This window comes from Lepisma saccharinum, chromosome 15 (genome assembly GCF_977018435.1).
Source record: "Lepisma saccharinum chromosome 15, izLepSacc3.1, whole genome shotgun sequence".
NCBI classification, from domain to species: domain Eukaryota; kingdom Metazoa; phylum Arthropoda; class Insecta; order Zygentoma; family Lepismatidae; genus Lepisma; species Lepisma saccharinum.
In genome coordinates this window covers 16,010,951-16,033,723 of record NC_139243.1, presented here as the reverse complement: position 1 = coordinate 16,033,723, position 22,773 = coordinate 16,010,951, and the positions used below count along the sequence as shown (strand labels likewise).

The following is a 22,773-nucleotide window of genomic DNA, read 5'->3' as shown; positions in this document are numbered from 1 at the left end:
GCCTTAGCGACTCTTCTCACTCATCGTTCATTCACGAGTCGCGAGTTCTCTTACACATGGCGCGGCGGCGGCAGTCTCGCCAGCAGACTGGATCTACAGTTTAAAGTGGGATCCACCCACTCGCTCTCCGCGAATGGCTAACAGCTGTGTTTAAGAAATTTATATTGCTCTTGAACGTTGTCCATGTCCATCCCACATAGCTGTTTGTTGTTCCACAGTCATTCAATATAAGTTTCTGCCAATATCATAATGTATGATCGAATTTCTATAAAGCGGGCCAAATTATATGTATGTATTTTTTTTAATGTTGCTTTCTACTAGTAAAACACCTTAACACGTAGGCTCACCGCAGATGGCCAACAGCTGTTTATATCACTCATGAACATGACCCATGTCCATCTTACGTAGTTGTTCCTAATTCTGCAGTCATTCAATAAAAGCTTTTTTGCAGTATCATGTACGATCAAATTTATGATTAAACTTCTATATTTATTCTTTAATGCTGTTTTCATTAGTAAAATATTTACATGTTAATGTTAATGAAATATTTCACTTCCTATGAAAACGATTTTGTCAGACAATGTTTAAAGTTCACTTAATGCTCAGATAGTCTTAATCGGTATTGAAGCTACATTTTAAACTGGGGTCTAAATCACTGGGCAAGGTGCCTCCACCGAGGATCTAATCCGACACAGGAAGCGATTTCCTTACCAGGATTTAACAAGGAATGAAAGGATGGCTGAATAACATAAATAAAACAAACTCCATGGTGCATGTTCTTTGTTTCTTGGTTTCTATGTTGGCCAGCTTTAAATAATCTTGAGTGACAGATAAGTGGTGTCGCCCTCCTCAAAGTAAGCCTATTGACACCGAAAGTTCCGGGTTCGAACCCCTGCCCAGAGATGAGTGGTAATCTGTATTTAACCTCCTGTCAATTACTCTAATCCTCCGTCGTTGCCTTGTAACAATACCTGGTGGATCTCACTTTATACTGTAGATCCAGTCTCGATTAGCCTATCTGTACGTAAAATTCATTCATCCTCGCTGTCAATACTAAGTAATTAGGTATAAAAGATGCATAAAATACAACAAAGCATGTTAGGCAGTTAAAATATTAAAATCGAATTAATAAATTATAAAACATAATTACTTCATGCTAATTTATAAGAAATTATAGCATTTTGAAAAATGTTTGTTCCTTAATGGGAAAATAACTAGTAGCTTATTTCTTCTGTTCATTCTCATGTTAACAGATTTGTTTTCTTGGATAAATAAAATTGAATGTGTAAATTAAAAGGTTTACATGTGCACGGAGTGGAAGAGCAACTCGATCGGGTATTGTGGTGAGACAAGATGACTTGGCACATCGTTTCAACTTGTGAATGAGAATGCATATCTTGTTCGCGATTTGATTTCAAGTTCAAAACACCTGTCTGGTCTTGTTCGCTTATCGATTTCTAAAGCACAAATCGGTATCGTTACTCCAATGAGACGAGATTCTTGGACAGTAGATTTTACACAGAGTGTCTCTCATCATCTCACCAACTTTGGAAGGGTTGGCCGCGTTTTCATTGCGATTTTGTAATGTCCTGCTACTTGTGAAACGGATTCACTTCCCACAATTTCAGTAGCCTCTGTGGAGGAGTGGTTAGAACAGTGCGCTAAGAGGAATCCCGGAATTGAGTGTCACTTCAACAATTTTTTTCTGATTCACCCTAATAGCATAGTGGTTAATGCTGTCATGTATTAAAATGGTTTGCGTGGCAAAAATTGTTATAAGTCCACTTTTATGCTCCAATAGGCTAATCGGGTCTCCCCGATGGCGTAGTGATAACGTCACCGGTAATCAAGGGGTACCGTGTTGAATACAAAGTGGAGGTTCGGATCCCACTTTAAACTGTATGTCCAGTCCCGACTATCCTATCTGCACATATAGTGGACTTAAACAATAACAACTGAAAATAGGCTAATCGGAATATTGTAATCAAGAGGTCTCTGCCTAACACCTTCCCAAAATTTTCACAAGACTCCCCTAATATTTTTTACTAACATTTAATTTCTTGTAATTTTAGTGCTGATTTTGTCTGGACATCATAACTGGGTATAGGCTTCCAGGGGCTTGACTTCCAACGAAGAAACGCAATGGTTTGGCCGAATTTGAAACTACAGGACAAATTTGTTGGCTGTTCTGGGTTGCACGCTCTCTCTCTCTGCAAACAACACTCGCGAGTCGACTCTTTCCTTCGTTCAAAGAGTCGTGGCACACTTTAGCGACTCCTTCCCCTCTCATCGTACACGGCACGTTTCAACCAGCTTCACTCAAGGGAAAAGGAACAGAGAGGACCCTCCCTCCCTCTCCTCTCCAGTCCCCATTTGCTGCCCGCAGAATCGACTTGCTTTCTTTCAAAAATTCCGGCCGCCAGGCGAGTATACACTTGCGCATGCACCTTCCTCGCAAAATTCATGGAAAGGAGAGGGAATAATAGTTGCTTGGCGGGCAGAGGAGTCTTGGCACACATACGACTCTTTGAACATGTCGTTCAATTCTGGTGAACGAGTCGTTCACCGTGCACATGAGAGAGTCGTTACTTTTGAACGACTCGTTCATGAACGACCCATCACTACGTTGGTGAGTATGTGATATACTTGAAACTATGTTTCGGGATATAACTAATTCCTTCATCAGGTAGACAGCCAATTTAATTATGACATTGGCTGCGTCAAACAAGGCATGGATCAAGAGGTACGGTAAAAAGGTTAAAAAATGACTTAAGGCTGCTGAACACATAATAGTGCCTTATTCCTACCATTACGTTAAAATCCTGATGGGTGTATCCATGAAAACACTAAAACAATTATATTCGGAACATGTTAAAAACCACTTTTTCAGGAGTGGCTTGATAGATGCTATACACTAGACTGAGGAGCATCTAGTGTGTCTAGACAGTATGTCAGTCTCCTAATGATACGTAACGTAATGGTAGGAATAAGGCATTATTACGCGTTCAGCAGCCTTAAGTCATTTCTTAACCTTTTTACCATACCTCTTGATCCATGCCTTGTTTGACGCAGCCAATGTCATAATTAAATTGGCATAGTATGTCTACCTGATGAAGGGATTAGTTATATCCCAAAACGTAAATCACATACTCACCAACATAAGTACTTTTAAGTATTTTATAAAATCTTTTTTATATTGTACGAGGGTTGCTATTTATGTGTCTGGAATAACAAACAAAAGAAATATGTATCATTGAAAATGGTTTTATTGTTTTTCAACATAGTCTCCATGATGATCAATGCACTTTTGCATACGTTTGAACCAATTCTCATAGCACTTTGTCACATGATGGTGTTTGGGTGCAATGGTGGGAGGATGTTGATTTTCTGAAGGAAGTGGTTGGTGTTGTGGAGGTAGGTGGGCTGTCGGACCCTCAGGTGGCTTCGGGTGTAAATGAAGTCCTGCATTTTGTTGAGGTGTGTGGTTGATAGGTCAACCATGTTGGTTTTGTAGCTTGAGGAGTCAGCCAGCTGGCAAGTTGCTTCTACCAGATTATCATGAGAGTTCAAGACTACCATAGTGGATCCCTTGTCAGCCAGGAGGATTTTGATGTGATGGTTGTGGCGTCAGTCTTAAAGGGGCTTTTTCTTGGGAGGTGTTGAGGTTACGTTTGTTGTGGAAGTCATCTAAGAATGAGCAGTCGGAGGTGGTGATGGTGGCAGTAGTGTACCATTCTGGAGGGTGGTTGGTGGGCAGGGGGAGAATCTTGATAAGAAGGGGGAGGGGCAAAATCGGATGAGGCTTGGTGGCTTTCATTGGTTGTGGTCTGCAGGGAGTTTTTTTTTTGTTTTTTTTGGGCCAGAAATGTTGCCGTATAAGGTTTCTGGCAAAAGTGTGGATGTCAAAAAGCAGGCGAAATAGATAGTGTAGTTGTAAAGTCATGGCCTAGTAATCAAGGGGTCCCAGGTACAATACCTGGTGGGGGCACATTGCACGGTGGTTCAGATCAGCACCGCCATTAGGGGTGTGCCACTGTACAAGGCCTCGTGCTTCCAAATCAGTTATTTGCTCATATTTTGTGCAAACGCAATTGCACTCTAATAGAAGGAAGAAAAAGATAATTGTTGTGAGAAGAAAAATTGCATCATAACAAAGTTTTATTTCTAGTAATGGACAACTATGTCCCCTCTCGTCAAGCCACCAGTGAAAATTTGCTGACATTGATCAAGGACCCATTTGTGACTCCAACTTTCCTTGATTTTCTGCCTAATGTTCGACCAAGGACAGGCATCACAAAATGGTTATTTGTCTGGAAACTGAGGCCCAACAAATTTGAGGGTGTGCCGCTCCACGAAAAGATGAAAACAAGAGTCTGCATCAAAGCCTTGAAGGTCCGCTGAGCTCTTTACTACAACCTCTCGTGTTTACAACTGCAGCGGCAAGATGAAACCGTCTACCAAGTGTGTAATAAATACTCCATTAGTGCAAAGCACGTAATGCTCTTGTTTTCGAGAATAATGGATAGGGGGTGTGGATTTGCAGTCAGCAAAAACCTCTGAATCAAATAGGCATCCAAATGATAAAAAATGCATTTCTGTTTTCTGGCCTGTTCGTGGCGACGATGACAAATGGTGAATAAATGAAATTAGGGTAACGTTATTTTATATTAAAGAAATAAATTTAAGCATATCTATTACTGTGAAGAGGGCTCCGTCGAAGTATACTGGTTAGCGCTCTAGATTTTGGTGCGAGTGGTCCGGGGTTCGATTCCCAGTACGAACTCTCAAAATTTCAGTGTCAACCCAGCATCATGAGAACAATTAAGGAGCTACTTGAAAAGAAGCAGTAGCGGGCTCCAGTCTCGAAAGTCAGAAAATAGCGGCAATGGGATTCGATGCGCTCACCATGGGTCACCCAAAGAAAAGCTGATTGGCAGGCTGTACCCTTAAGATGGCTCTTGCGACATGGAGTTGCTTGTAGCAGCATTACTGTGAAGAATTTCGATATTAAAGATAAGTTCAATTCGTTTGCTTCACTCATTTCATCCCATAATATAGTACACATATATTAGGTAATTTAAGTTGCTTTTCCCCCCTCTTTAGTGTTGTGTAAGGTGCTGCCACCTAGGTAAACAAAGCTGCACTATGCCAGTGCCTGGGGCAGTACGTCCTCCGACCCACAGCGGAATACCTCGCTTATCTCTTGCTCCGGCTAGCACGACAAACACTACATGGTGGCAGCTGGTGGGATCCGAATTCGGTCGAACGGAAGAGTGGAATAGCTAACATGGGATCCAGATATCGTGGCTCTACTAGACTTTTTTGAGAACCGAAAACAAGGTACGTGAGTATCAAACATGCCTAACAATAGTGATTCGTCGGTAACCGGCAACGTTTTGCATTCACTAGTGAATGTGAATCCTCCTGAACAATTTGACTTTGTTCGACCAGAACTGTGGCCATTATGGAGAAAAAGGTTCGAACGTTATCTAAGTGTTTCGGGCTTGGTTAACAAAACTGAGGACGAAAAAATCAACCTACTTCTATACGTGATGGGTTCACAAAGTGAGGAATATTTGTTGCGTTTCCCGGAACCACGTTCAGTGAGCGACTTGATGAACAAGTTCGATTCTGTGTTTCTGCCACATCGTAACATAAGTTTTGAACGATATAAGTTTAATACCAGAGTGCAAAATGTGGGGGAACCAGCTGACGTGTTTATCACGGATCTGCATAGACTGGCTGAACATTGCGTGTTTGGTAATCTCAAGGACGACATGATTCGAGACAGGATCGTCGTCGGTGTAGCGGATAAACGTGTGTCCGACAAACTACAGATGCAGCGAGAATTGACGCTTGCCGAGGCAGTTAATTGGGTTAAGCAGCACGAACAACAACAGAAGAATTCACATGAAATTGCCGACCAAGGACAGGTACAACAAGTGACCAGACGACGCGAACAGACGACCGGGAAGGACTACGCTAGTAGAACCGGGACCGGAAGTGCAACGTACAGGGGAGGTAATTCTCGACCACCAGCTCGGAGTAAGTACAACACAAACTTAGAGAAACCGAAGTATTGTCCCTTCTGTGGAGGACCATTTCACCCGAAATTAAAGGATTGCCCAGCTAGAACAGTGGCGTGCAGGTACTGTAAAAAAGTAGGACATTTTTTTCGAGTTTGTAGGAAGAGAAACACGAAAACAATCAATCATTTTGAATTTGGTAATGTGAATGAACAAAACACTAACGAAAAATCGAGGGTGGAAGATAATTTTGTAGGAAATATTAAAGGATCTACTTCTAATTCAGAATTCAGTTGGTATCGTTCAATTTTCATTAAGGAACTTGGCGATAATGTTAATTTTTTGATCGATACAGGTGCTGATTGTGTATGTGTACCTGATAAAGTGTTATTTCCAAACATGTTGAGCAATTTAAATGCAAAGCAATCGTGCCTTAAAGGACCCGATGGTACACAATTAAAGGTGTTAGGTACTACGAATTTTACATTATGCTTTCAAGGCAAGGAATTTTGTACAAGAGTATATGTAGTAGAAGGGTTGCAAAAACCATTGCTTGGTCGAAATGCAGTCACTGCTCTGGAAATGCTAAATGTAAATAATCTGCAAAAAGACCTACGATCTTTCACAAAAGTTGATATTAATTCACCAGAATATTGTAAATTGTTTCAAAACATTGGAGAATTTAAGAAAACAGTTTCTATTACTATGAAATCTAATGCAAAACCATATGTACAGGTTGTACCAAGAGTAGTACCCATACCAATGTTGAAAAAACTAGAAGTAGAGATTAACCGTTTGAATAATCTGAAAATAATTGAACCGGTAGAAGAAGTAACAGACTGGGTTAGTCCTATTGTGTGTGTGCCTAAAGGTAATGAGGTTAGGCTATGTTGTGATTATACAAAGTTAAATGAGTGGGTGTTAAGGCCACATTTCCCTATGCCAAAAGTAGAATCGACTCTTGCACAATTAAAGGGAGCAAGGTATTTCAGTAAAATTGATCTAAATACCTCGTTTTATCAAGTAAAATTAGATGAAAACAGTCAACTGTTAACTACCTTCATTTGTCCATTTGGAAGATTTAAATTTTTGCGTATGCCATTTGGGATTTCTTGTGCTCCGGAGTGTTTCACAACACAAATTTCCATGTTATTGCAAGGTGAAAAAAATGTAATTTTTCATGTAGATGACATATTGTGCTTTGGGAGTACTATAGAAGAACATGATGAAGCTCTTAAAAGAGTCTTAAATAAACTGAAAGCAGAAGGTATTACTATTAACAAAAGCAAAAGTATCTTTGGTGTAACTAAAGTTAAGTATTTGGGTCATATCCTGTCTGAGAAAGGTATTTCAATAGACCCGGAGAGGGTCAAATCTATTGTAAACATGGAAAGACCTACTTGCAAATCAGAGCTTCAAACATACTTGGGTATGGTTAACTATGCAGGAAAATTTATTCCAAATAAATCAGATATTTTAGCACCTTTAACTGGTTTACTTAAAGATGATGTAGAATTTAATTGGGGTGCGGCACAAGAATGTAGTTACAAAATGCTACAGCAAGCTCTAACTACAACCCCAACATTAGCATATTTTGATCCTAGTAAACAGTGCATTGTTAGTGCAGATTCATCTTCATATGGCATAGGTGCTGTGTTATTTCAAATGAAAGGTGCAAAAAGAGAAATTGTTGCTTATGTTTCTAGAAAATTAACACCTACAGAACAAAGGTATGCACAGATTGAAAAGGAAGCTTTAGCTTTAACGTGGGCTATGGAAAAATTTTCAGAATATGTTTCAGGTCTAAAAGTGAATTTGGAAACTGATCATAAACCATTAATTCAGATATTGGGTTCTAAGAACATTGATGAGTTAACTCCAAGATTGCAAAGATTTAGAATAAGGTTAATGAGGTATGACTATACAGTTAATTATGTACCAGGCCGTGAACTTATATTAGCAGATTTTCTGTCCAGAAATCCTATTGATGGCTGGGAGAGAGAGGAATTAGGTGAAGAAGTTCATGCTTTTGTAAATTTTGTTATTCAACACTGTCCTGTAAAAGATTATTACTTGGACAAAATTAAACAGTGTCAAGTAAATGATAACATATGCAAGAAACTTAGGTACTATACTTTGAATGGTTGGCCTGATAAAAGTAAAATTGCAGTTGAACTGTTACCTTACTATCAATATAGATTAGATTTCTCAATAATACATGATATATTGTTAAAAGGTTCTCGTATTGTAATACCAGGTTTGCTACAAAAGGAGGTTTTAAAATTCATACACCAAGGTCATCAGGGTATAATGAAATGTAGACGTCGAGCACAGATGTCAGTATGGTGGATAGGACTTAGTTCACAACTTGATGATTTAGTGAAAAACTGCTCTCAATGTATTGAAATGAGAGGTAACTGTAAAGAACCATTTTTAAGGGAAAGTTTACCTGATGGACCGTGGCAACAGGTGGGAGTAGATTTGTTTAAATGTAAAGGTGTATGGTACCTTATTGCCACAGATTACTACTCAAAGTTTTTTGAGATATTTCCGTTGAAACAAATGACAGAAGATGTGATAATCACAAAAATGAAGCAAATGTTTGCTAGATATGGTGTTTGTAATGTAATTAGATCTGATAATGGACCGCAGTTTCAGTACAAATTTCGCTGTTTTGCTAAGGAGTATAACTTTATTCATCAGACAGGTTCGCCATATCATAGTCAGTCTCAAGGACAGGTAGAAGCTACTGTTAAAATTGCTAAACATTTGTTAATGAAGAATGATGACATATATAAAGGTTTGCTTGCCTATAGAAATACTCCATTAGCGAATGGTTATTCTCCTGCAGAATTATTTCTGAACAGGAAATTAAGATCAGATTTACCGATGTTACCTGTAAAATTACTACCTAAAGTGTTGAATCGTAGCCAAATTTTGTACAGGAATAAGAATTTAAAGAACAAACAAGCTAACAATTACAACAAAAGGCACAGAGTTAGACATTTAAGAGACCTAAAGGTAGCTGAGAGGATCTGGGTCAAGGATTTAAAACAATATGGTACAGTTAAAACTAAATTGAAATATCCTAGATCATACTTAATACAAACGAATACAGGTACTTATCGTCGAAACAGATGGCTCCTCATCCCTGCTCCTCAGGTAATGAACAGGGATGATATTACATTTCCTGAAAGGGCTCCGCCCAGAGTAACTCCAACTACACCAGGACGAGATAATAATAAAGATAATAAGTTAGAAGAAGCTGAAAGTTTGGTGTATATGCATCCTCGAAGGGAAAGAAACCCTCCAGGATGGATGAAGGATTACGTAGGTTAAGATATTATTTGTGTTTTTGTTAATAGGTATGGTGGTTATGGATAAAGTTGTTAAATGTGTCATTTTTATGTTTTGGTTAAAACATTACTGTTCGTCAATTTGAGTTAAGAAACAAAAACTTTGTTTAAACTGTTTTGTAATAGGAGGTAAGATTTATGTAGAATATGTAAACAAACATAGCTTAAATAAAGAAGGGGGATGTTGTGTAAGGTGCTGCCACCTAGGTAAACAAAGCTGCACTATGCCAGTGCCTGGGGCAGTACGTCCTCCGACCCACAGCGGAATACCTCGCTTATCTCTTGCTCCGGCTAGCACGACAAACACTACATTTAGATTAATAATGATCATAATGATAAAAGATGTTTGAATGTAAAATACATAAACAAAAAATGCAATGATTCCAACTTATAGAACCTCATTCATCGCAGGGAATATAAAGCTGGGAAAGGGAATTTTTCAGCATCCATGGGGAACCACAATAGAAGATTGGTGCAGGGAATTGAATGTGTGTTGTAGCGGTTAGAGAATTTAATACTTGTTTAGCTGTTAGTGGTTTAGTATTTGTGCTAGTGCTGTGTTTACTTAAGTTAAAGGCAATGGATATAATACAATATTTGTGTGTGAAACTATTTGGAATGGGATCTTTTCCGGAGAAATTGCAAATAGTTAATGTAGGTAGGCCAGTAGTATCTCTTGTACCATAGGTCTTGAACTTAAACTTCCGTGTATAAAAACAAAAATTGAGAAATGCACGAGTAACTGGGTACTGGGGTAACTTGAATTTTACACTTCAATTAATATTGAGGGTTTTTATTTCACTCGCATTCCTTTCATATTCTTTGTTACAGGTTTTTTTCTTATAGATTTATTATATTTTCTTGTTTTATTATTTGAAATTCTAAACGTAGATTAACTTCAAATGCAATCACAACAATTATTTGACAGTGGTCGCAACAATAAGGTAAAATTTTTAACACATATATTCATAAATCCTGTATGGACGTTGAGGTAAATTTGCAGGAAGACTTCAGGAGTGGGTGGATGAATCAAGTGTCTGAGATTACCCACTAGTTAAAACCATCATACGCCACTGGGTAACACATGGGGGACCAAGCACCTAGTTCTTGTTATAAGTGTGTTTTGATTTAGTGTGTCTGTAGTTTACTGCAGAGGCACATAGTGGTTCTGATCCTACTTTAAACTGTAGGTCTAGTCCCTATTAGCCTTACTGTACATATAGGGAACTTAACCCTCCATTGGTATTCGTGTGACTTTGGCTCTCACCCTGGGATATAATTGTACGTTTTCAGGCTCAGATCACGATGATCACATTCTGGTTTTCTGTAGCTGTAATTTGCAATGTCCATGACCAGATGATACCAGTTATAGGTTGTGGCATTGTTCTCTGTGTGTGCACATGTCATTTTCATGACAGTCCGTGTTTTCATGAGCACCGCGCTCATACGTATACAAACTGCGTAACCATTTTGTGCATGCATATTTTTTACTTCTGTGTGCACTAAATTCGTCTTGTGTTTCTTTTTTATGTTTGGATTCTTTGGAAATGATTTTATATGACTTAACTCACATACTAGTGCCACTATTTCTGGCTAAGTAAACTTCGAAACCTAATTTTCGTTACAAATGAACAACAGTATATCCGAGCATGGCTCTCTGAACTAAGTGATGAGAAAGGAGAAGACCTGGGCAGAGAGTTTGATTCTCAAGGCTCAGAAGATAATGTTGTTATTGAGGAGTTATTGAAAAGCAAAAATGATAGCAATAGGGCTCAAACTCCTTATGAAGATGAGGCTATTTTTGCTCAGAAGATAATGTTGAAGAGTTATTGAAAAGCAAAGATGATAGCAACATGGATCAAACTTCTTATGAAGATGAAGCTATTTTTCCTCAGAAGATAATGCTGTTGAGGAGTTATTGAAAAGCAAAAATGATAGCAACACGGATCAAACTCCTTATGAAGATGAGGTTATTTTTACGTGTTATTTTTCCTCAATATATTGGGTGGAATGAAACTACAAGGTAGAATTCACATCTCTTTTGTCAACAAGTAATACATTATTGAATTTATTACTAATTAGTTAACATCAAAAGTAAATTCCAACTAAAATTATAAAAATTGTTGTGTTTTCATGATTCATTTTCTCTTATATAGGTAATCAGTAATAATGCAATATAAGAATATAATTTTGTTATTACATAGTAAATGAGATAAATTGTAACATATATATAGTAGGCAATATATATATAAAAAAACTATCTTTAATGTGATACATGTAAAACCCTATTAGAAAAAATAAGAAAAAACAATGAAATTCATATGTGAGCGGTGCCCTCACCATATACCAACCACGTTACTTTGAAATACGTATACCAACAGAGGGTTAAAACACCAACTCAATAAAACATCCCATTTCCAGTGAAAAGTACCAATATGTGCACTAATCGATAGTTCCTCTCTGTTTATGTACATTGTCTCCCCCCCCCCCTGCTTGTATTGGGTATAGTATCCTGTGGTTTTAAAAAAAGTGTTAACATAAGTCAATGGAAAATATGTTCACTGTCTCATCCTGTAATAGAAAATCCTTGGTTCTGTTTATTCACAATCACTCTAGGAAAAGTAGTTACTCATAGGTGAAGTAAATAAATCCTCAAATTTTCCATTCTGCTATTTATGAGATGAGCAAATTTCAAACAACAGGTCATTTCTTGTTAGCACAGATAATGAATGCTACTTCCTTAAGGTCCTGTATACCGAAGATTTACTGTGTCTTGCAAAGGAATATCATATTTTTAATCACTCTTAAAATAATCATTAAGATGTTTGCTTAAAATATACATTTGATAAGATTATGTCAGGATTAACAGTGTATTTCCAAAAACCTTCCTTTCTCAATGATATGCACACATCAGTCATTACTTTAGAAGCACACCTACATTTGTATGTTATTCATTTATTTCAGATACCTTAACAAGAGCTACGTAGAAGGACAGGTTCAAGATGTTACAAGGTCAGTTACACATTTGCCAGTGTCTGCAGAAATCTCAGGTGAACAGGAGCAGCCAAAATATAATACAGAGGGAATAGTAGAAGCTGAACGTACGCCAAAATCCTCTAAAACCAAGGAAGGAGTTGAAGATGCCAAGAGTGGAAAGAAGAGGAAGCAGCATGTGTGTTCCATCTGCAACAAGGGTTTCTCAAGTAACAAACATCTGAATGAACACACAAGGGTCCATACAAAACTGAAGCCTTTCAATTGTTCAATTTGCCACAAAGTATTTGCTTATAAAAACAAAGTCGTTGCACATATGAGAATACACACAGGGGAAAAACCTTTTATGTGTTCAATTTGCAGCAAAGATTTTGCTCAGAAATATTGCCTTAATATGCATATGAGAGTACACACAAAAGAGAAACCTTTCAATTGTTCAATTTGCAACAAAAGTTTTGCTTATAAAGACTATGTCCATGTACATATGAGAATACACACAGGGGAAAAGCCTTTTATGTGTTCAATTTGCAGCAAAGATTTTGCTCATAAACGTTCCTTTAGAGAGCATATGAGAGTACACACAAAAGAGAAACCTTTTATGTGTTCAATTTGCAACAAAGATTTTGTCTATAAAAGTAGCCTTAATAAGCATATGAGAGTACACACAAAAGAGAAACCTTTTACTTGTTCAATTTGCAACAAACATTTTGTTCACAAATCTAACCTTTATATGCATATGAGAGTACACACAAAAGAGAAACCTTTTACTTGTTCAATTTGCAACAAAACTTTTGGTTATAAAAGTGGTCTTAATATGCATGTGAGAGTACACACAAAAGAGAAGCCTTTTACTTGTTCGATTTGCAGCAAAGATTTTGCTCACAAACATTGCCTTAATAAGCACATGAGATTACACACAAAAGAGAAACCTTTTAACTGATCAATTTGCAGAAAAGATTGTGCTCGCAAATATTACCTTAATATACATATTAGAGTACACATGAAAGTGAAACATTTTAATTGTTCAATTAGCAGGGAAGATTTTGCTCACAAATATATCCTTTATATGCATATGAGAGTACACATGAAAGAGAATCCTTTTAAGTGTTCAATTTGCAATAGAGGATTTATCCAAAAATACGACCTTGGTGTGCATATGACTATTCACACCAAAGAGAATATTCTTAATTATTCAATTTGCAGCAAAAATTCAGCTTATGAAAATATAAGAACATATGAACGTAAATATAGGAGAAACTCTATTTAAGTGTATAATTTGCAACAAAGATTATTCCCCTATAGATCACCTTAGTATTCATACAAGGTAAATACAATAGACGAAACATTAAAATGTACAATTTGCTTCAAAGATTTTATGTAAATATAAGCTTACTATACATGTAAAGAGGGTACAGACCAAATAGAAACTCTTAGACCTATCTGCACATAGAGAATAGTAGTTTTGCATGGTCATTGCCTCTAAATAGAATTATGATAGGCTCGAGTCTTAGTTTTATACATATCATTTGTTGATGTCTACAACTCTTGTGCAGACATCATATTATCTGACACAGATTTCATCTATGCTTTGAGATGGCATTCGGCAAAACTGTTGGTAATAAATGTGCAATGAAAACCAATCATTACATGATGCAGACTTTTGGTCAGAGCAAACAATTTTTTATGCTTTTTTTGGTCCAAAGTACTAATTCATTTTCCTCTGATTCACTGAGGAAAAGGACTGAATGATATAATGTTTAACTCAAAATTATTATGATAACTTTCTCAGTTGTACCCTGTTGCTACAAAGAAAATCAGAAGTCTTAAAGATATGTCTACCTTGCACACAGTTTATGTTGCAAGAGATACATATCATGAAATGGAACTGGTTTTCTTGGTGTCACATATTATTATCTTTTGAAAAAATTTCAATGGAAATTATAAAGAATTATGCACATACATATGCTGTAGGTTATTGATACATATCTTTTTAATGCCAAGAAAGTTTAACAAGATGGTACAAATGTTTTTGTCTTCTTTTCAAAGTGTTGATATTTATAGCTTACTGTTATATAATACAGTAATATTAGACTTGTTGTGTTCCATGTATAATACTTTATCCTCAAATTACTAAGTCGATAATAAATCAGTTTATTTTGTGGCAGTAACATGTCATTATTTTCGAGTACATTGAATAATTTAATGAAGTGAATATGGGTGATATTACAAGCAAGACTAATGCTATCTAGGCATATTTATTTGATATATACCGGGTGGGGCAGCTACAAGTTCCACAGTGAATAGTTCTAAAATGAGAAGGTTTACGGCAGTTGCCATCTTTGATTCAGTTCATGTTCTTGAAATGGGAAGGGTGATACACAATTTTAGGCTAGAATTGACTCAGAAACATGAAACAGAAGTTGTTTTCTACATAACTTCATTCTGAAGAAAGTTAGTATTGGCCGAAGTAGGATTGTCAGCAATGTAATGGGAGGTTCTTAACCATGTTCCAGGTGAACCAGCATGTCACAAACTCGACAAGATCGCATAGAAATGGTGCTGCTGAGTGGTGGCCTCAGGGCGAGTGTGGGCATCCACAATGCCCAGCATCCAGATTTACCACAGACATCACAAGAAGATGTGGACTAAATTCAGGGAGACCACCTCGAATAAGAAAAAAGAAGTGCCATTGATACGTGGTTTTCACACAAAAGACAAGCAGAATGCAGGTCACAAAAGTACCATACGTATTCAGGGTGTCAACAATTATCGTAAAGTCAAATGTCCCGAACAGAGGTACATGTTTTGAAATGGAACGGGCTTGCGCTACATGATGCAAGTAGAAATAAAGACGGAGATACAGAGTGACATTGTAATGATGTTGAACAAAACAAAGTTCAGAATGCCCCACTTGACCGCCAGTACTGCAATGATGGATGCGGGCTCACTGCCCGCTAACAGACCACCTGGCCATTTCCGAAACAGGAACCTTAGAGACCAGTGCTAGGTAATAGACGTCTACAAGTAAAACCTAGATTGTCAGCATCATTTATTTCAGATGGTAATGTGCAATGTACAAATAATCATGACACAAGATATGGGTATTCTACATGACAAGCATGCTTGTGCTATGAACGACAAGTTGCTTCTTTCAAAGGGTGTGTTGATACAGGCTTGCAGTCTAACACACAGAGATTATTGCATACGCTGTATCATGTCTCTTGTAATTCCTGCACACGCTGCGCCAATGCTGTGTTTCATGTCTGCCGGTGTGGTCAGTATGGCCCTTGAGACAATCTCTTTCAGTGTTCCCCATAGGAAAAAAAAACTATAGGTGTCAAGTCAGGGGAGCGAGCCGGCTACAGAACACGTCCTCCTCGACCCTTCCAACAATGTGAAAACATATTCTGCACACAATCCTTACTGCAATTTGCACCATGAGCTGGGCACCCATCATGTTGATACCACATGATTCTCCTAGTCTGCAACAGAATGTTCTCTAACATTGGTGGAAGTTCATGTGATAGGAGTGTGTCAGCATTCATTGTACCGTCTATGCAAAACGGCCCTATGAGATGATCACCCACGGTACCACACCACTCATTCACACTCCACGGACGTTTGTGTTCCACCTGTCGAAGCCAATGTGGATTTGTTACGGACCAATTGTGCATGCACCGAAAGTTGACGTGACTATGATTTGTAAAGGTTGCCTCGTCAGTAAACAAAATACACGACAAATCAGGTGTGTCGTTTCTTAATGCCCATGTACAAAAATTATCACGGTTCTGAAAATCATTCCCACAGAGTTCTTGATGGAGTGAAATATGGTATATGTGGAACTTGTGGCGACGAAGAATAAGTAGCACACTTTGTTTACTTATCCCACTGTTCCTAGCGATAGTACGAGAGCTAATGTGTGGATCCACAGCAACAGCGGCTAGCACGTTGGTTTCACCCACTTCTCCAGTCACGATCTTGTTTCGAGTACGTTTGCGAGGTGTTACACAGCCGGTTTCCCTCAGTTGAGTGAATAGCTTGTCAAGCAGTCTTTGCGATGGGTGACGTCTGTCTGGATATCTCTCTGCATACACACGACACAATAGTATTCTCCACACACTAGGATCATGTCGGCCTTTTCTGCGATCGTAAACACAATTTTCTCCGGTGTACGTATGTAGCACGACTCACTTGTCTGCACTACTACAGTCCATGGTTGTTTCGGAAATGGCCAGGTGGTCTGTTAGCGGGCAGTGAGCCCGCATCCGTCATAGCAGTACTGGCGGTCAAGTGGGGCATTCTGAACTTTGTTTTGTTCAACATCATTACAATGTCCATCTGTATCTCCGTCTTTATTTCTACTTGCATCATGTAGCGCAAGCCCGTTCCATTTCAAAACATGTACCTCTGTTCGGGACATTTGACTTTACGATAATTGTTGACACCCTGAATACGTATGGTACTTTTGTGACCTGCATTCTGCTTGTCTTTTGTGTGAAAACCACGTATCAATGGCACTTCTTTTTTCTTATTCGAGGTGGTCTCCCTGAATTTAGTCCACATCTTCTTGTGATGTCTGTGGCAAATCTGGATGCTGGGTATTGCAGATGCCCACACTCACCCTGAGGGCACCACTCAGCAGCACCATTTCTATGCAATCTTGTCGAGTTTGTGACATGCTGAATCACCTGGAACATGGTTAACAACCTGCCATTACATTGCTGACAATCCTACTTCGGCCAATACTAACTTTCTTCAGAATGAAGTTATGTAGAAAACAACTTCTGTTTCATGTTTCTGAGTCAATTCTAGCCTGAAATCGTGTATCACCCTTCCCATTTCAAGAACATGAGCTGAATCCAAGATGGTGGACTTCAAGATGGCGACTACAGACCAGACATTCTCTGTCCACTGGGCCCCTTGACCACATTTACATCGGTAACGTCAGAACTGCCATATACCTTCACACTTCAGAACTATTCCCTGTGGAACTTTTAGGTACCCGGTATGCAGGGTGTCCTTTTAATGGCACCCCAGACCACAGAAACGAATAGAGGATATCAAAAGAAACTACTTTTCTCAGTAAATTTTTTCTCGGAAGTGTGTTGTTTCGGCGCTACAGTTCGCTCAAAGAAGCCCATTTTGCCACCTGGATGCTGACAACCCAACACATTTGATTGGATTTGAGACATCATTTCCTGTCATGAAGCAATGTGTGCCAGGGTTTCTAGGATCAGACATACTCTGTGAAAAATAACATAGCTACAATCAGCCACGCAAAGGGAAGGAATGCTAATATCCTAGCATAATCCTACTGGAAATAAACCAACAATGCAAGAAACGGTGAGAAAACAACGTATTCAAAAGGAAGTGGTAATATCGAATTTTGTCTCTGCCTACTTATCAAATATTTGTAAATCTCGTTTCTAAGTTGGCATCTACAGTTTAGTCTATTCACTTTGTCCTTCTGATACTGGTTGTCTGTGACCACTGAACAATTGACAAAATAGAAATGAAAGAACTCAAAATTCCAAAGGAAGTAACACATAATGTAATGTATATTCACGGCATTATGTGGCAAGGGACAGAAATGGTTGAAAATACAGGGAAATAAGTAATATTAAAACAAGCTCTCCGACGACTATGTTTATCAATGCACAGAATACACATGTAATAGTTTGCAACTGCGAATATAGCAGTATATTCCTTGCTGATTCATGATTAGGTTGTTACTGTTGTTGTATGTGTTTTAGCCATAATGTATCAATGTGAACCTCGGATACTTCCGTTATCAGCACCACAATACCACAAAGCATGTATCGGGATAAGGAGATATACAAACCTGCAGATATCAACCTTGCAAATATTTGCATGCAGTTGGGCATAAACAGCCAGATGTAAACTGTAAGTCCAATAAAATTTGTTGTTGTATGTGATTACATTTGACTCCGATATTACCACTACATTTTGAATACGTTGTATTTCTACCATTTTTCGTATTGGTGGTTTAATTTCCCTGCCCCTGGGATGACTGCTGGTCTCCTGGCTGGTAGGCCATGTTACCCTAGATCTTCGGTCTACTGTACACGTTCCTATCTTTGTTTTTCAGCTCATAATGTGGTTGGTATTTTGTTATTTTCCACAAAATTTGTGTGGTCCTTGCAACCAGTGTTTCTTTCAGGCACCTTTCCGGGGGTTCGCTCTGCACCCCCGGAGGAAATCTACCACCCCCTCCCCCAGACAAAATTGTACAACATAACCAAAGTATAAAACTTTTCTGCTACATTTGTTTTCCTCGCATCGGACCGCATTACTATGTGTGGCGAATATTTTTGCTTTATATTTCCCTCTGTAAATAACAACAACGCCCACACTTGTCCAATCTTACAGAAGAAGCAGAATGAAACTGGCAACCGCACTAGCCTTATCTCCTCTCTCCCATCTCGAATGTTCAGTAGTGCTTTCCACACCAAAAGCACCGAATCATTGTCATCAAAGCCGACGGGGTATTTTCTTTGTAATTGATACACAACAGTATATTTGTCTGTGGTATATGTATTTGTAAACGATAAGAAAATCGATTGTTGAGCCAAAGGTGGACTGACTGAAAAGTTTTGAGTTAAAGAAAAATCTTGATGCAATTGTTAGAATCTAGCCACCGCATTGTTTTTTTGTACCTTCGATGGTCTTGTGGTGGTCTACAAAAGACAAGACGCATTTGAGCTGCATTGCAGTATATGCCACGAAGAAAGCTCGCAGGATAAGATTGCTGTAAATTCTTCATGCCATCTTAAGCTTTGCATGATGTGTTCTATTGAGTCTAATAATTATAATATTTTTCCTGGTTCACCACTGTGGAATTTGTTCTGGATGATAAAATAATGTAAAAGTAGGTGATGTTTTGTAATTTAATTGCACAAGATAATATTTATAAATGTTAGACAACAGACAAATAATAAGAAACAGAGACAAATGAAAAGAATAGTCTATGTCTTTCCACATTGAATTACTAAGTATACTTAGGCCACCGCATCCTACTTTATTTTTCTTACTGTACGTCATTTCTCACCTGCAACACTCAGCGTCAAGTTCATTGATGAACCATGAACGACCACTGGTAATTCTCAATGTTAAACGCACATATGTTGTATTTTGCAGATGAGATTCACAACACCCTCCCGGTTCTCTGGAATGCCCCCCCGGAGCAAATTTTCTGGAAGAAACACTGCTTGCAACACTGCCGTTCATTGTTTCACCACAGGAAATGACGTCACCGATGCTATCAAATGTTCGGATGCCATCATTCAGAGAGCAAAACAAGCTTTCTTGGACGGCTGTAGTGTCAGAACGACCCACCAAGGAGAAAAATGTTACTGAGAAAAGCTGTTTGTTTTGATGTCCTCTATACATTTCTGTGGATGTGGATGCAATTAAAATGACACCATGTATAATATATATAGACTATATTGATTCAAGAGACGAGCCCAAATTGGGTTCCACTCATAAATGGTTGGAATTTAATTTCTGTCAACATATCGTTAATGAATATAACCTGTAAGAACAATTGTGAATTGTACACATCCTGCTGCTGACAATTTAAACCAATGTTTCTGCAAGACAGTATTTCTTGTTTTGATCTGTACTTGAATTCATATCAAATATATGTGGATTTGAACATTACTAGATTTTTCTTATATAAATTACCTATCCATCGTCCTTTCATAAATGTCTACCTCCTTCATGAAGATATTTATCCACTTTATTCAAGAAGCTTCATGAAAATATTTAACATCCACTTTATACAAGAAGAGTTTCAATTGTGATTAGCCAAAAGTGGCAGAAGAGTGATGTAAAATAACATAACAAAAAAATTATTTTTGACATGCCCTACTGCACGTTCAGAGTTTCATGGAAAAACACCCGACAGTGAATGAATAATGTATGAGGTGCATCCAGAAAGTAAGTTTCCCACTCGCCCACAGGTGGCAGGCCATGCACATGCGTGAGAGGCACATGCCCTGGTTAGTGAATGTCCTAGACGATGCCTCCCGAAAGTCCTCAGTAGCGTCGCGGCAGCGATGAAACATGGGGGCTCTTATTCCATCTCCCGCCGCATGCGAGGTTCGTTCGGTGATCAAGTTCTTGAACGTACAAAACATGCCGATCGAAATTCATTGTCTGACGTCAGCTGTGCCAGGTGTATGGGCCAGACCTCATGAGCAAGCAGATGGTGCATCGTTGGTGCAGGACATTTACTGAAGGCCGGCAATATGTGCATGACGACGAGCACAGTGGGCGGCCATTGGCCATTATGAATGAGCTTGTGGGGCAGGTGCAGCAGCACATATTGGAGGATCGTCGTGTCATGATCACAGAACTCAGCAGCCATTTCCCGCAGATTTCTCGGTCGTTGTTGCATGACATTGTTACCAAATGCCTCTTGTTCCGGAAATTGTGTCCCCGGTGGGTGCCGAAACAACATGCCCGAACACAAAGGAAAATGCATGAGCACTGCGCTGATGTTTCTGCATCTGATGACGATTTTCTCAACTGGTTCATCACAGGGGATAAAGCTGAGTTCCATACAGCACCCCAGAAAGAAAGCAGCAGTCCATGCATTGGCGTCACAGTGGATCTGTGCAGGACGAAGTTCAAACACACTCTGCCAGCATGAAAAGTGATGTGCACAGTGTTCTGGAACAACAAGGCATTCTGCTCATCGAGTTTCTGCCCACAGGTGAGACTGTGAACGCTAACCGTTACTGTGAAACACTGGGGACATTGTGACGTGCCATTCAGAATAAGCGACGCGGTAAGCTCAGTGCCGGGGTGATCTTGCTGCATGACAATGCGAAGCCGCATATGGCTAGGTGTACTGTAGCCCTACTGGACAGGTTCGGTTGGGAGTTGTTCGATCATCCATCGTACAGCTTGGAACTCGCTCCCAGTGATTACCACCTTTTCTTGCACCTGAAAAAGTTCCTGTCCGGTCAACATTTTCACAGCAACAAAGAATTCAGATGGCTGTCACACAGTGGTTCAGCACCCAGGCGGCGTACTTCTACGATGCAGGTATACAGAAGTTGGTCCCACACTATGACAAGTGCCTCAATTCTGGTGGGAATTATGTTGACAAGTAACTGGACAAGTGCTGTATCTGTTGCACTAAATCATTGAATGAAATAATATTTCCTTTTTCTACATGACCCCAGGGAAACTTACTTTCTGCATGCGCCTAATACTTCGCATTTCTGTCACTTTTTGCTAATTGTGATTATTACACTCAACATATTTCACAATGCAGTTGGTTTATTCCACAATGAAGTCAGCTTCTACCAGTGCACAGTGGGCCAGAATTCTGAAAATGGGGACAAAATCTGAATTGGTGAATAGAGATACTTTAGGGTGTCAATATTTCTAATAAAATAATATAATATGTAAAAAACATAAAATTATTCAAATTCTGTAGTTATTCACATGATAGCCGTGCAAAATAATAAAGTAACATGTTGTATACAAAGAATACCCTGTGCTCATGTACTGAAAAAAAGAAATGCAGTTTGCAATATCACGTAAAACCAGTTAAATCCTGTGCTTGTTGACATGGAAACACTACCAAATGGAACCACGGTGGTCAAGTCGGTAGAGCATCTGACCGCCAAGCGGGGACTCGGGTTTCAATTTTTGGGGTGGGTGATCCACGGTTGGATTTTTTCTGGCCTAGTTCCTGCATAAAAGCAGCTCGGGTTTATACAGCATGTAGAGTCCAGCGCAGATAATTCTGCCGTGCAATGCGCGACAGAACTAAAGAAGCAGTGTTGCTAATGGAGCAGATAGAAAAATCGCTGCGGTGCGCCGATGCACAGCTGTTACGTACAACAATAAAATTAGAGAATTCAGGTCTATCTAACGTTGAGTTTTAAACGTCATGCATTATACCAGGACTAGGATTAATATGTACTAACAAGTGGCTTTGTATGTAGCTACATACATATGGACTAAAAATTCGCAAAATATGAACTAACACATAAGTACAATTACCAAAAATTCTGCAAAGAAGACTTCTTCATACGATTCCTTATTTGAGTGATTTCAAACAAAATAAAAAAAATATATACGTATATATTATTTTTCATTGCATTAATGCACTGGTGGCGTTCTAACTTTTCACTCCCAAAACCCGTATACACTGGTATGGAACTGCAACGGCAGATAATAACATGCCAACGTGTTAAACCGCTACAATTGCACCATAACACTCCTCCTCAAACAGTATTATTATTTCCTCTCTGAGATCTGTGACAGTCGGTTGCCTTTGTTGTACATTTACAAAGGATGCCGGCTTCGACAACAATAACAAGTACATATACTGCCACTAGATGATAAGCTGCGCGGCT

At 38.8% G+C, this 22,773-nt stretch overlaps 1 protein-coding gene across 2 annotated transcripts in view; it reads left to right on the top strand.

The window, feature by feature from the left end:
* The window catches only part of LOC145999612 (uncharacterized), a 308,818-nt gene extending 294,414 nt beyond the window's left edge, over positions 1-14,404 (top strand). For both annotated transcript variants that reach the window (XM_083136687.1, XM_083136686.1), the window contains one exon: positions 12,347-14,404. In XM_083136687.1, the coding sequence (XP_082992813.1) occupies positions 12,347-13,316 (970 nt within the window). In that variant the 3' untranslated portion in view covers positions 13,317-14,404. The remainder of the gene's footprint in view (positions 1-12,346) is intronic.
* The last annotated feature ends 8,369 nt before the right edge of the window (positions 14,405-22,773 follow it).